Below are 14,621 nucleotides of genomic sequence, written 5' to 3'. Positions count from 1 at the left end.
AGCACTAAGGCCCCTGACATCAGAGATCGTGAAGCCTGAGGTTCTCTGTGGCTACTCATCCTCTAGCAATTGATTATGCACCCTAAGATTAAGTAGATTTGCTTTTATTGCTTTACTGGTTCCCAGGCAACATTTGCTTTTGCTTTTCTAACCAGCAGAAGTGATTAGAAAATGATTAGAGTTTCTCTTGCAGATGAAATCCAGAGTTTTGCATTTGTGCTGTTTTATGAGCTGAAACTATTTTAAGAGCCAATTTATAGTTTTCTCTACTAAAATTAGACTAAAAAAAGGATGTTCAGCAATTGGAGGATGCCATTAGCAGCCTACCCTCAGGCAATATACTGATTTTCTTAAAATTCTTGTCCTATATCATTTAGCCTTGTTCTGTTTCACCCCATAAGAGTTGGAATTCACCTTCCCAGGCTAGCAGCAGAGCCACTGGGCCCCTCCCAGGGCATCCTCTTCAAGGTCAAACAGTTTCTAGAAGCTCTACCTTTCAGCTTTCTAATCTCAGATCTGTTCATTCTCAAAGAAGTGCCCCTTTGAACATTTCCCCCCTCTTGTAATCTGACCTCCTAGGAGCATTCTCCCTTCCTTCCCCTTCCATACCCTGCCCTGCCCTGCCCTCCCCACCCCTTCCCTTCCCTCTCACTCCTCCCCTTCCTTCCTAGAGAGCCCCATTAGAAAAGTCATTACTGAATCATACCACAGCTTTACAGCTAGCTCAGCCCCTACCAAAGACCCATAAATGCAAGGATATGCAAAACTAGCTCAAAATGTACCTCTGAGGGCAAGAGGGAGAATGATAGCTGTCCTTGTTCACCTCCTCAGAGCAGGACATCATGTTGATTGGTTCAACAGGGATTCCTTTTGTCTTCAGAAATAATGCCATGTTGTTCCTGCAGGAACCCACTGGCATCGATCTGCCACTGCTGGATCCAGCCAGCACCATCACCACCGTCACAGGGCCGAGTGCGTTCAGCATCCCTCTCCCTATCCGGCAGAAGCTCTGCAGCAGCCTAGATGCACCCCAGACAAGAGGCCATGACTGGCGGATGCTGGCCCATAAACTCAACCTGGACAGGTGCGTGTATCCAGGCTCCACAGCCTGTTAGACACAGGTCTCCAGGATGATAACTGTTACACATAAGACAACATTCATTTTTCCCAACCACCACTTTTCATTCTACCAGTATGTATGAAACACCTTCCATGTATCTAGCACCATGGGCTTGTGAACAGAGTTCAAAGATATCCTGGGTTTATCTGACATGTGTAAGTACTGAGTTTTGTGACCCACTTTGCCAATCCGATGGGTTAAATCCCCCAATAGTCCACTGGCCAGAGTGATTCTTTTTCTCATTTCCAGTTGAACTGAGCACAATGCTTGACAGATAATTAACCTGCTAACATTTCCCTGATAGTAAGCCATAAAGAGAACTTGGGAACCCGGACTCTGTGGAGCGTTGCCATCACTACCAAGAAAAGGAGTGGCATGATCTGTCAGAGACCTTCAGAGACTTAGCTGGAAAGAAAACATAAGTCTCTTCATTTCCTCCTTAGGGTATGACCCACAGACATCTTGTCTCTTAAAATATCTTACTCAGAGTTGAGGTTAACAAAGTTAAAAATCACATCTCCAGTCTGAGGCTGACCTGATTAGGTGTGGGCTAGTCATTTAGGGTGGCTCACTGGAAACCACAATGGGATAAGGTATTTCAAGGCCCAGAAAAGCAGAAGAGAAAATAGGTCCATATATCATGCCTCTCAGCACATTTTCCCATTTCTAATTACAGGTACTTGAATTACTTTGCCACCAAATCGAGCCCAACTGGCGTAATCTTGGATCTTTGGGAAGCACAGAACTTCCCGGATGGAAACCTGAGCATGCTGGCAGCTGTCTTGGAAGAAATGGGAAGACATGAAACAGTAGTGTCTTTAGCAGCAGAAGGGCAGTATTGACCACACTGGAACTAAAATGAAGGACAGAATGCACAGGGAATCTGTGGCCGTCCAGGGAAACACAGCTGGGGAGGAAACCCAGACCAGACCAATGAGCTTCAAAGGCAAGATGGCAGCAGGAGAAGGAAAACAGATAGAACTACCAGTGTACGCACCCACTTTACTCGGACAGCATCACAGGAGTTAAAAATTGTGTAAATTTGTAGCTTGAATTTGGAAATCAACCTAATTTTCCTCTTAGTTGGGCTGTATGCTGTATGGTACAGGATCTTACAGTTTCCTAGGAAACGCTTTTTATTGCTATCCAGATATATGGATAAACTTTCTTAACAAACCCAATTTCTACAAACGTTGTTTACATCAAATTGGACAGGGATGCAGACACTGTCCATGGCTCACTCTATTTTTGTTCAGATCATTTGAAGTTGAAGCTGTGGACGGTTTGTTGTGTCTATTTCAGATTAATCATTTACAGAGAAATCGCAGACTTTTGATACAAATTGTGTACATCACGTGTCTCAGATAATCCTCCCATGAGTGTTCTGTTTCTAGAGACTGTAGAACCAGTGTTACCGTCTGTATCAGGGAAGTGGAGCATCAAAATGCAAAAGACAAATGACTAAGATTCCTTATGCCTTGGCAGGAGGGGCCTATCGAGCGCCCTTTGGGAATAAAGCTGTAGCATTGCAGGGAAAAGAGCGATTCATGTTCAGCCACACAAATATTTCTTCAGGACATGTGTGCTTGTAATATGCAATTTGAAGTGTTTTTTTTTTTTCTTTAGAGGTATTATTATGAGTATCTACAAGTATTGTAGTAAGAGGATCTTCTTTTAACCTTTCATTTTGTTAGCACTGCTAGTATTTGGTATTAAGTCCACCTTCCTCTCGTTGTCACATATCGGGCTGGGCATGGTCACCAATTCAGTGAATAGGCATTGCTTCACTGGCCTTTAACCCTCGTCATCCTGCTCTGGAGAAAGGTGGTGAAGGCTTACCAGCTTTGTCAATGTGTTCGTGCATCTTGCTGTAGTACAGTCTTTCTCCTGAGTCCTTCAGATGTGTTTTCCTTGAAGTTCACTTAATATTGTGGTTGTGTGGCCCGGCACTGACCCCCCAGGTTGCCCTGTCTACCTGAGGGGTAGTGTGATTGGGGGAATTGCCTCAGAACTGGAAATCAGAAAACCAGTTCTCGATTTGGCACTGTCTGGCTGTGCTACTTCATGAAATCATTGAAACTCACTGGAGCTTGGTTTCCTTACCCGTAAAATAGGGGGTGAGATTAGATCATCTCAAATTTTAAAATGGTAGCCTTCTATTGTGAGGCCTCCAGGCTCTCATTCATCAGTCTGAAAATGACAGTGGACTCTGACTTGAATCATTTAAATAGTCAGCCAGTCTTTTTCTCAGGCTGTAATATGCTTTTCAAATAATTTTGACTTGGAAGAAAATTCTAACCTGCAAGGTATTTGTTCAACATTCAATCTTAGGTTATCCTTTTCTTGTCTTCTCTCATAGGACCCCTAGGCTTCCGGCCTAAGTAGCTTTAAACTTGTATTATTGTTTTGAACTGTTCACATCAAGACCATTCCTACAAATCTGCCAGTAGAAACGTGGTGCATTTTCTTCTCTTTCATCTTTGCTTTAATACTGTTCAGTAGCACTTACAAAGGTTAATTACTCCCTTTTATCCTATCAAATGTTACCCAACAGACTACCTAGTGTAAACTACGGTTTCCTTGGGACCTCACAGGCTCTGTAACGTAGGGACTCAGTTCACCCAGCAGTGGGGATGAAGAGTCAACAGTAGCCCAGTAGCCAAACAATGACTGAACAAGAAGCATCCTGGGCTTGAGTGGGATCCTTCAGAACGTGATTGTGGTGTCTGTGGGGCTGGAGGTTCCACGTTGCTGACTGCATTTGAATTAGAAATCATTTTATACACTTTCTCCCATCATTCTGCATATATTCCCACTCCTGTGTTGGTTCTTAATATTCTCAGCCTCTTCTTTTCTCATTGCTAAGGAACCATCAGTACTTCATCATGGAGCCTCTTCTTACGTACCATTTCTTTCTGACCTTGAGTTGTAGACAGATATTCCATAAACGGTTTCTCTGGCCATGTGGTTCATTAAAATTTCCTTATATAAAATTATTGGCTCCACTGGTTGTGGAAGGGGGAGATTGCACTAATCAACAAGTTCAGCTACTGTTTGTACTGATGAGTAAAGCTGTATTCTAAATTAAAAATTTAAATAATCTTAAAAAGCAAAATGAAGAAAGAGTTATTGTCCATTACTACATCTTGAAATAAAATTAACTTGTCAAGATTGTTTATTACTGGAAATCATCTGGAGAAATCAAGAACTGGGAGTTCAAGGAAATTTCTGTGCTACAAGAAAGGCAGAAGGGAGCAAAACTTTAGCTCTCCAGATGAATCAATTCCCAAACTTTTCCTAAAAGTCTTGATTAAAAAATAACCAACACAGAAATACTGAGCATAACAGGTAGACTGTTATTGAAGCCACTGAGAGCTGCTGGAATTCACTTCAGACGCTTGGTTTTTTGGTCCAGCCTCCCACCACTAGGAAAGGGAAGAGTGACTGATTCCATGTGAGGTAAGCATCTATCACAAAACTGCTATGTTTCTTATCAAGTGAATGACAACTTCCATACATATAATAACCCATATGTCAAAAAATGTTCACTAAGAGTTCTGCTTTCCTTCTCCTTTTGAGGAAAATAATAGCTGTTCGATTGCTCACCAACTCAGAAGGTTCAAACACAACAGTTCATTTCACAGGAGCCACTTCATCATCCTGTGTGCCATGTTGTTTCCACACAGCTGTGAGCAGAACCCACCCTCCTTCCCATGGATGGAAAAGTTATTATTTGTGCACGGTGCCATCTAGTGGCATGCAACACGGTCTACCTGGGGTCAGCTCCAAAGGCACTGAAAGTTGTGTGACAGAATGAGTATCTACCTGGAAGCAGGGTCTTTAGGACACATAGATCCTGGGGATTTTCACGTTGGATCTGTAATAATCTTCTCATGCTTTTTCCACTTAAATCACCCTTCTCAAAACATGTCATTATGATCCTAATACTTCATCATTGATCCATGTCCTAAGTTGCTGGTTTGTAATAGAAACATAAAACCCATGTCTTTGAAAGTTGTCATTTTAACATTTATGATTTCATGGAACTTTGTGTATTTTAAATCATCTTTCTTTCAGTTCCCTGCTATTTACCTTTGGAAATGTGGGAAGCACCCACTTAGAAAGAAATCAGTCTTATAGATGCAAACGCAGTACTGTGTCTAAGGAAGAGAAATTGTGGTTGTTGATGAAGAAGAAAGAAGCTGCTTCTGAATTTGCAAACCTAACAGCAAAGGCTTCCTCCTGTTCTCATTTTATCCTCAAAACACTAATTCACACTTTCTTGGGGACCTAGGAGGAATAAGGCTGGATTCAGAATTGCTGACTGGGCATCCAATGCCGCCAAGCTTGTGTGAGGCGCTCACAGCCAGCAGCCTCTCAGCAACACGTCCCGGTACATACTCACCTGGTTACACAGGGGACCTGTGTCCTCACGCACACATTGCAAGCTCTGCAAGGGCAGGGCATTGTCGGGAGGTTAGCTGCCACATTAAAGTGCATCACATTAGCCATTCTCTAAAAGAGCAGAGCCATTCTTTAGGGAAAAGTCATGGCCAAGTTCAGGGCACTCTGGAATATAGGCATTCAGGAATGGGCTTTAAAAGATTTTTTCTCCTAGAAGCAACGTATATTAAAAACAAACATTCAGAGGTACAATTCAGCCTTTCCCCATCTCCTGGGGAAAAGCAGATGAATCTCATCTTAGGTGTCCTGTTTGTCTCTGCCAGGGACACAGCAGCTGTGCTCTTGGGTCCCTCACAGAACTGCGACCTACACGTTAAGACAGGACCCAGTAAAATAAAGGCACGCTGCCTCTTCAGAACCCACAGGGTCTTGTTCTGGAAGAGTGGCCCCCAGGGCCAGTCAGATGTAAAAGTGTGTGAGGGCCTGCGAGGTTATATAAAGAAGGTAGAGAAGGTTTGTGTTCAGTCTATAAGTTGAATGTGCATTTTCATGTTGCGGAGCAGTATTCTAGAAAAGTCATTAGTTTTGTATAGAGTCCTCAAGGCCCAGCCAAGGGTGGAGAAGAGGAGGAGGAGGGCCACAGAAACAGCCGAGGGGAAGCTGGGCTCTAGCCATCTCCTTTGAGAAGTTTTCGTGAGTCAGAATGGCACTGCTCAAGATCAATTATTTATACAGATGATCACAGCCAATGAGCATTAGATTTTATAGATACAATAAATATTTTTATCAATTATCTCAAGGTAATAACAGTTTTTACCTTTCGAGTGCCTCATAGGACCAGCTATTATACTTTGGTTTTGCTTTTGTATTATTTTTATATTTTTAAATGTACTACACTAATGTTGACTGAAATCCTTAGAACTATCCCTCTGTGCAATGAAATACTGTTTCTTTACCCTAAAAGATCTATTTGTATAATCCGTAGCTGCCAATGATCACTTTGAAAGATTTTCCTTGCATCTTTAATGATTTTTTAATGAAATAAGGAATATGGGAAATAAATATATTGTAACCAATGTTAATTTAAGCTCATGTCCATGCAGGCCAAGTAAATGAAGTCATAATAAGTATTTCCAGGATTGTGAGTGAAAAACTATTTTTGAAAACTGGGGATATGGTCTTGTCTGTCACTGAGTGGATTTTCTCTACAGACTAACAGTGAACTTCTTGATTCCTTCGTCTTGTCAGCCACATGGCTGCTCATGTTTTCAGAAACCTTATGTTGAAGATTTCTCTTCAGAAGAGTTCATGGCTCCAGAATTTCCAGTAGGTATGGCTGCTTCCTCTTCTGATCCCTGGTGGGACAATAATGGACTCGCTCCACCAAGTGTATTGTATGTCTCAGGCCTATTTTCACATTGCTGGAGAAGCATCAACAGGCCAAATGGATAGGCTCTCTACCATGTATGAACACACAAAGACAATTTACAGAGCCTCTGTCCTAGTCCTCTGTACACTCAGGCTCTTCTATATTGAAGGGATCTGTCCAGAGATCTTTAGGTTCCTAAATTGGAAATCCCTGTAGCATATGACAACAGTTGTGGCCCACTCAACCAGCTGCCCACCAGCCATATTACTATATACAAGTTTTTTATCAGACCATTTCAGACTTGTGCTTTGGTACAATTGTAAGGAGCAGGACATAACACTTCAGGGGTCCCTTACAAATAAGCCTATATCCTGTGCCATCCTTAAGTTCCAAAGTCTTCTGATGGAGGTACTATCAGACCTGCTGTGGAACCTGATGATATGGACCAGGGTTGGAAGAACTGGGCTGCAGTTTAGAACATGCACCATACGCAGGTTTCACTGATTAGCACCCCAAGCTCGTGGTGATTAGTTCTTGATCTTTAATCCTCAGCACTATGGAAAGGCAACATCAAAGAATCCTGGCTCGAGCTATGTCCTGGATGTTAAACCTTTTTAAAGACAGCATTAAAGAAACAAATCTACTACCAGTGGAAAATGCCTTTGCCCTTTCATCCTCTCTATGCCTTGGAAAAGAAACAGGACCGTAATCAGAACTTGCTCTTCTCTTAGACTCACGCTTCTATTGGTAGAGATGCCCTCATCCCCCAGAGTGTGTTTAGCCCAGCTGCAGGGAATACCATCACCGTGTGTGTTGGATGTCACAGTGTTGTATGTGTTGCATTTTAATGTTGAGCTGTAGCAAGTTGGTAACCTTCCACTTTGCCCTTTCTAAAGAAGATAACCAATGTTTGTCAGACAAAACTCCCCAGCAGTCTGTAGTGATGAGGCTAGGTCATCCTTGTGCTGTCTTCTTTGGAACAGTTCAACTGCAGAAATGTCTGATTGAGGTTTTGTACTTTGCCATTTTTCTTTTTTAAGCAGAAAACTACCACGTTGGCTTCTTGCATTCGGAACACTTCTTTTGTTGTTGTGGAGTTCCCTCTTGCTGTATCTTCTATGCAATTCCTTTTCTAAAACTCCCTGGCGGAGGTGGTGTGCTCTCTGCGCATCCCGGCCGGCCGGCGCCTTGCTGTGTGGCGGAAGTGAGCGCCCCAGCTCTGGGTGTGCCTCTTTTCTCTCTCTGGCTGCCTCTCCCAACTTTTTCCTGCAGTCCCCTTGGTTTGTAAATTGCCTGCTTTTATTCTGTCAGCCAACATGTACAAAATATAAGAAAGAATTTTTAAACCCGTAATAAATTATATTTATAAGCAATAGAGCATCGCCTCCCTTGATTCTTCTGAACAAAGTCATCCTGCGTGGTAAGAGTTGTTGTGTGTTTTTTCAGTAGGTCAAAGGCCCCCGAATTGTGCATGGGGCAATCATACTTCCTTCAGTGACAGGATAAAGTTTTAGAATGATGTTTCTCCAACACTGCTGCACAGTGAAGTCACATGCCATTTAAAAACCCACACAGTGGTACAGTGCTTGCCTAGCATGCATGAGGCCGTGGGTTCAATTCCCTGCAGCACCAAAAATAAAAATAAAATTCATGCCTGGGGTATAAAGCAGAGATTCAGGCTTAAATGGTTTGGGTGCAGCCTAAGCATCCAGACTGAAAGGTCCCAGTGGGACTGGAGAGCAGGGAGGAGCGGGCATCTCAGAAGATCTGCACTAACATTTTTCTGCAGCTTGGAGGTGGCATCAGGTCCCACCCTCATGGGTCCAGTGTTAAATGAAATCTGCAAACACCTGCTCCATCAGGTAGAAAATCCTGGGTGAGGCCCAGGACCTGCCCAGAGCTGTAGAGAATACCACCAGACCTGCTCAGCGCGGCACAGGACCCTGTCACGCCCTTGCAGGGAGCCAGGGGAAGGCTCAGGTGGGAGGTGCAAAGCAGCCGCTAAGCCAAGCAGCCCTTTGCTAGGTGAGGAGCATCTCCACGGATTCTCAGGTGGGCACCGTGGCCACTGTCTCAGCCCCCCTCTCGCACAGGCTGGAGTAAACAACTGCACCAGCGCTAGGGAAAGGGCCCAGCCTGGGGCTGCAGGACAGTGCCTTCAAACATCCAGGGCTTGGATCACGAACTCCAGTGTTCCTTCAGGACAATGGGAGTAATGAAAATATGTAAACTAGAATCTGGACAGAATCAGTGGGAGGCCTGTGGCTGAAAGGATGAAAATTTGATTAAAAAGCAAACAAAATCTGTACAAAGAACCCATAGAATAACATAGTCTCGGGGGCTGGGGATTTAGCTCAGCGGCAAAAGCGCCTGCCTGGCAAGCGCAAGGTCGTGAGTTCGGTTCCCGGTACCGGAGAAAAACCAAAAAAAAAAAAAAAAAAGAATAACATAGTCTCAACCTGTGATGGGCCCAGTGGTCTATCACGTGGGCTTCAGAGCCTGCCGAGAGCACACCATGCCTAGGAGAGCATGTGAATATCTTCTGAGTGAGGTCAGGACATGGCCCAAAAGAGGAGCCTGTCTCCCAGCCGAGCCCCTAGAGAGTTCCGAGAAGTGGTCTTTCCCAGCATCCATCCCTCCTGCCCATGCGTGGGTGCCACCCTGTAGGCGTATAATGTCTCATAACTTGATCTCACCCTCAGCCTGTCCTTAGTCTTTGCTGTCCCCTGTGAATCTTGATTCTGACCTCAGCACCTATTCCAGTAACATCTAATGCACCGCCTGAACTCCTCAGGATTTGGGCCTCAGCCTTCGACCCTTTCTAGTCCCACAGACCTGCTGCTGGACTGGAGGGTGGGGCAGAACCTGCTTAGCAGAAATAGTTCTCACAGCAGGGGCATCTGGATGTGGTTTCTGTGACAGATGGGATAACCAAGCCTGCCCCTTACAGACCAGCCAACACCAGAAAAAGAGCCGATTTTCCCCAGTTGGGATCTACTACCTGTCTACGCTTGAGTCCTGGAGGACGTCTGGCTTGAACCACAGCACAGAGAATGTTGGGAGACGAGTTCCACCAGCACATCTCTGCGTGTTTTCATGTTGCTTGGTTTATATCCAGGAAAACCAACACGAGAAGAAAAGAGTCATGTTTATGAGCACCCACCATGTGCCGAGGGTGGGCCCCCACCTTACACAGTCATCTCATCGGTTCTTCATGAGAGTCGTATGGGGTGGGGATGGGTGATTTACAGGTGAGAAGATCACATATCAGAGATATTACACTTCTGCAAAATTAGGAAAAGGAGTGAGAGGATCTGTGCTAGCTCTGTCTGAACACTAACAATGAAATGGCTCACGTGGCAGATCACACACAAGTGTTTTGGTCCCTTGAGCGTGTCCACAATGTAATCCCTTCTGCGCTCCCCACACTCCAATAATTCTGGGGTTCCCAAATCTCCAGTGGGTCTTCTCAAACGCAAACCACCCACGTGCACTCTAGAGTACAGAATCCATGCAAAAACAGCCCAGCTCTTCCTTCGCCCTCCAACAGAGAGTTTTCTATGCCTCGGGGTATTTCTGAGTCCAGAGCAGTAGCCTCACCCTCATGAACCCCAGGTACCATGCAGCCAGGAGAGGGAAGGGCATTTCTCATGCCGCTGTGGCTCCGAGATCATCCTCACTCCGCATCAACCCCTCACAGCACACGACACTGAGCCCACATCCCTTCTCTCCTCCCCTGCCTCCCTGTTCTCCTGCGGCCCCCTGCAGAACTGCCCTACAACCTTCCCAAGGCTGCCATCACCCCAGCGCACGCCACACCCACAGAGACATCACAGTCCAACCTGGCCTTTGGCTCCCTCTTCATCACCAACAATCTTGTCCACTCGTTCACGTGCACACACTCCCGATTGCACCGCAGCCCGCCCTGAGCCTCTGTCCTGTGAATCTTGACTCTGACCTCAGCTGTTCTTTCAGCAACCACTAAGGCACCACCCAGACTCGTCAGGATCCCAGCCTTTGACTTCGTTTCTTCCAGTCTGTTAGCTGCCTCCTCGCTTGAGTTCCTGCCCTCCTCCTATCCCTCCACCACACAGCTCTTTGACATGCATAATTATTTTCCACAATGTATTGCCACCTATGACTGAGAAACCCTAACTTTAAATTAGTCCAGTCATTGCACCTATACCTGGGTTGCTGGCAGAAAAGTAAAATCACAGGCTTCTTAGAAGAGGGGCACTATACATCTGTAAGCACCGCAAACAGTGAGAGTTGGGTGCTGACCACACGCTTGGTGCCAAGATTCTTTCATTTTTAGAACAGCTCTGTGTGTTAGACATTAATGTTCCCATCTTCAAAGGGCAGCAACAGTCTGTGAGAGCTCTGAACATGCCCTGGGGCACAGAACCAGAATCAAGCCCGGAGTCACGGTCCAGAGCCAGGCTCCAGGCTACGGGCCACACAGCGGCCAGCTCTCAGCTGGCTGCAGCACTGCCGCACACCAGCCGCCTATTTGCAGAGTGAGCTATAATTTTTTGCAATATACTTGTAAACCTTCTGCACTTCTCTCAAACCACTGACTGTCCTGCCTTTCCTCTTATCTCTGTTTTTGCAGAGAACAGAAGTGAGCACACCATTTCTCCCGCCCTCCCGCCAGAAGACACATCCACACACACATCCACACACACGAACACACACATCCACACACACGCACACACACTTACCTGCGTCCACTGCTCTGCTGTTGCCTCCCGCCTGTTACAATGTGATGTTTTCAAAGACAAAAAGAACAGGCACAAAGAAGCTGACAGTCATGTTTTCTCTATGGGGAGAATGAAACCATTTTATTTAGGGGAATGTTAAAACAAAGCCATATACAATTTGTAACAAATACAATTGTTTGTTCCCTAGTCCTGAATAATTACAGTATATACAAATTCTGTAAGGCACTGCTCCCCAAAAGAACACAAATGACTCTTCTTTTGAGACAAACAACAAATCCCCTATATATTGCCAACTTTTCTCCAAAAAATATAGCATTTTTTGTTCGTTCTGTTTTACAAGAGAAATTATAGTTGCTAAATTAATCACTTTTGATGCCACTCCTCTCATTCCCACCACCGCGGGGCTGTTTTCTGACGAGGTGTAACTACTGAACATGTTCAAGTTTTAAAACTGCCTTCCTCTCTGTGCCTCTTCACCAACAAACAAAGGAGAGCCAGAACAGACCAACAACATAAAACCCCTAATGAATATGCATGATGCTGGAACATGAAATTCAGTCATTAGCGAGCACTCGCTCTACTTGACTACACACCAATTGAAATGTGTCAGAGAATTCCCTGTAAATAAAATCTCAGCATGTTTTCTGAGCTTTCTGTTTGCGAAATTAAAAGAAAAACACAAAACAGTTTCCTGTGGCTTCGGAGCAGCTCTTTCCAGGAGGTCCAAGGCCTGTCTCCTCGTACACACCGTCTGCAGCACTACCCCCCCTATTTAACAATCTGCACACTTTCATAAATAAATATTATGTTTCATTTAGTACTTTATCATCCATAATATTTTACTCTCTAACCCACATAATGGAGTTGTGCCAGACTCCAGACCGGACATAATTAATATTTATATATACATCTATATTTATATAATATATACACACATATATAAGCTCCAACCCCGGACATCTTAGTGTACAAAGTTTACCTAACAACTAATAACATAGGATTCCTTTGGGGAAGAGGAGTTAGAAGAAAGTTTTTGAAATAGTCTGAAAGTAAGCAATCAACTACTTTACTCATTTCCAAGTTCTCACTTGTTCAACTAAAAGACAAAACAAAATAATAAAATTCACGGCTGAGCTGCTGGGCATTTAAAAATCATAAAAGGTTATCAGGAAGTGAGTAGGTAGTCTTTAAGAACATTTTAGTATTACCTAAGTAAAGCAGATTTTTGTAAGACACAGAAAAACTCTCTTCAAAATAAATTCCTGTCTCATCAAAAGACTATACTACGTAAGTGGGTCTTCTAAAGGTATCTTGGGAATAATTTTAAAACTTTCACAGTGAATAAATCAAGTTGGGGATTAGAAGGTAAGCTACCAATTTTCCCCAAAGCAACCAAATAAATAATATTGAATAAATGTGTCTGCTTTTTAAAATTTCCTTTTTTTTTTTACTGGAACCCTAAAAATCGAGTTTATTTTTGAGTCATCACCTTCCTACAAAATACTCAGATTTTAAGTTGCTCATGTTCAAAAACTAACCAGAAAGTAAACGCCATTATATCTAGATGATAAGCCCAACTTCAAACCATGGAAAATGTGAAAAATACCAACATGTGCCCATTTAACCAGTTAAGTGGTATTAATGTTCACTTACTTGTTTTTAGATGATCTGATTAGAGGTACTGAAGTTAATCCAAAAATCTCAGATAATTCTCAGACTGATTTCTTTTTTTTTTTTTTTTTTTTTTTTTTTTTTTTTTTTTTTTCTCTGGTACCAGGAACCGAACTCACGACCTTGCACTTGCCAGGCAGGCGCTTTTGCCGCTGAGCTAAATCCCCAGCCCCTCTCAGACTGATTTCTAACCACATATTCCACCTAAACTATCACAAAGAATATAATCCGACACAAGAGACTTTTACATGGCTACTGAGGCTACTTGAAGATCAGTGAGAACAGTGTTCTGACAACAAGTATATCCATACCCAACTGTTCTCACGCTCAAAGATAATTCCTTTCCAATTCAAAATTCTTTCTTAGTGAAAAACAAAATGTGGCTACGAAGCCCTGGAAGGTCAATGTGTTTCTCACTATGACTTTCCAAACTGTGAGCATGGCTCACACTCCTTGCTCCACGAGGTCTTCTGGATGAGCAAGTTACCAGATGCAAGCTGACTTCAGAAGGGAGGGGAAGATTTTTCTCATTTTCCACCCAGCTGTCCATTTCTCAAAACTGCTCCATCTTGCAGTCACAGGTGCTGAAATGTATTAGGAAACACTGCCCCCTGGAGTATTCTGGAAGGAAGTATCTTTTTCAAAGGCCAGTGGAGAAGTGCTTCCAAATTCCTTATTAAGCACGAAGGAATTTCTAACCAGTAAAGAAGAACCATAGCAAGAAAATGAAATGGATAAAATTGAGAGGAATGTGGATAGCTTTAAACTTCATCATGTACCTACTGCTAGGGAATACCGGGCCTGTCACTGCTTTTACTCATGGTACTCAAAAGTTACAACCCTGGTAAGTAAAGAGATGTTCTGCATAAGTGCCCCAGAGAAGGGAAAATATAAATAGTGAATAGAACATAGGGAGAACCGAATCATTCGCCATTCCTAATGTGTAGATAATCACTTCAGATGTCCACAGTCCATCCCTATTATAGAATAATAAATCATAGCAGCCAGAATACTTCGTGGTCTCCACTACTTTTCTTTGTTATTCTACCTGCAGGTTATATTTGTCTATTTTTCAATGAAAATTCAGCGAAAGTAACCTGACAAATGCCTCCTTCTATCCTTTAACTCAGATACAGAAAAAAAAGGATGGACAATCACAAACCATCCTTATCTATACAATGTAAGGTGTGTATCCTTCTTTCCTGTGTTTCGGAGACCGGCTCCTCTGCAGATGTAAGAAATAGGCTGGCTGTGCCCTCTGCCTCAGCCCCTACCCCACCGGTACGTTCTTCCTAAGCCACGAGAACAGACGAGCACTCTGCTGAAGCATCAGGTC

At 43.6% G+C, this 14,621-nt stretch overlaps 1 protein-coding gene across 1 annotated transcript in view; it reads left to right on the top strand.

The window, feature by feature from the left end:
- Unc5c (unc-5 netrin receptor C) overlaps positions 1–8,266 on the top strand; it is a 258,667-nt gene extending 250,401 nt beyond the window's left edge. The window contains exons 16-17 of the mRNA XM_013517438.1: positions 906–1,084; positions 1,797–8,266. Coding sequence (XP_013372892.1) covers positions 906–1,084; positions 1,797–1,962 — 345 coding nt within the window. The 3' untranslated portion in view covers positions 1,963–8,266. The remainder of the gene's footprint in view (positions 1–905; positions 1,085–1,796) is intronic.
- Positions 8,267–14,621: the final 6,355 nt, after the last annotated feature.

Source organism: Chinchilla lanigera, unplaced genomic scaffold (genome assembly GCF_000276665.1).
Source record: "Chinchilla lanigera isolate Chin_1 unplaced genomic scaffold, ChiLan1.0 scaffold00004, whole genome shotgun sequence".
In the NCBI taxonomy this organism is placed as follows: Eukaryota; Metazoa; Chordata; class Mammalia; order Rodentia; family Chinchillidae; genus Chinchilla; species Chinchilla lanigera.
The sequence above is the reverse complement of the archived record's forward strand: the minus strand, read 5'-3'. Positions and strand labels throughout refer to the sequence as shown.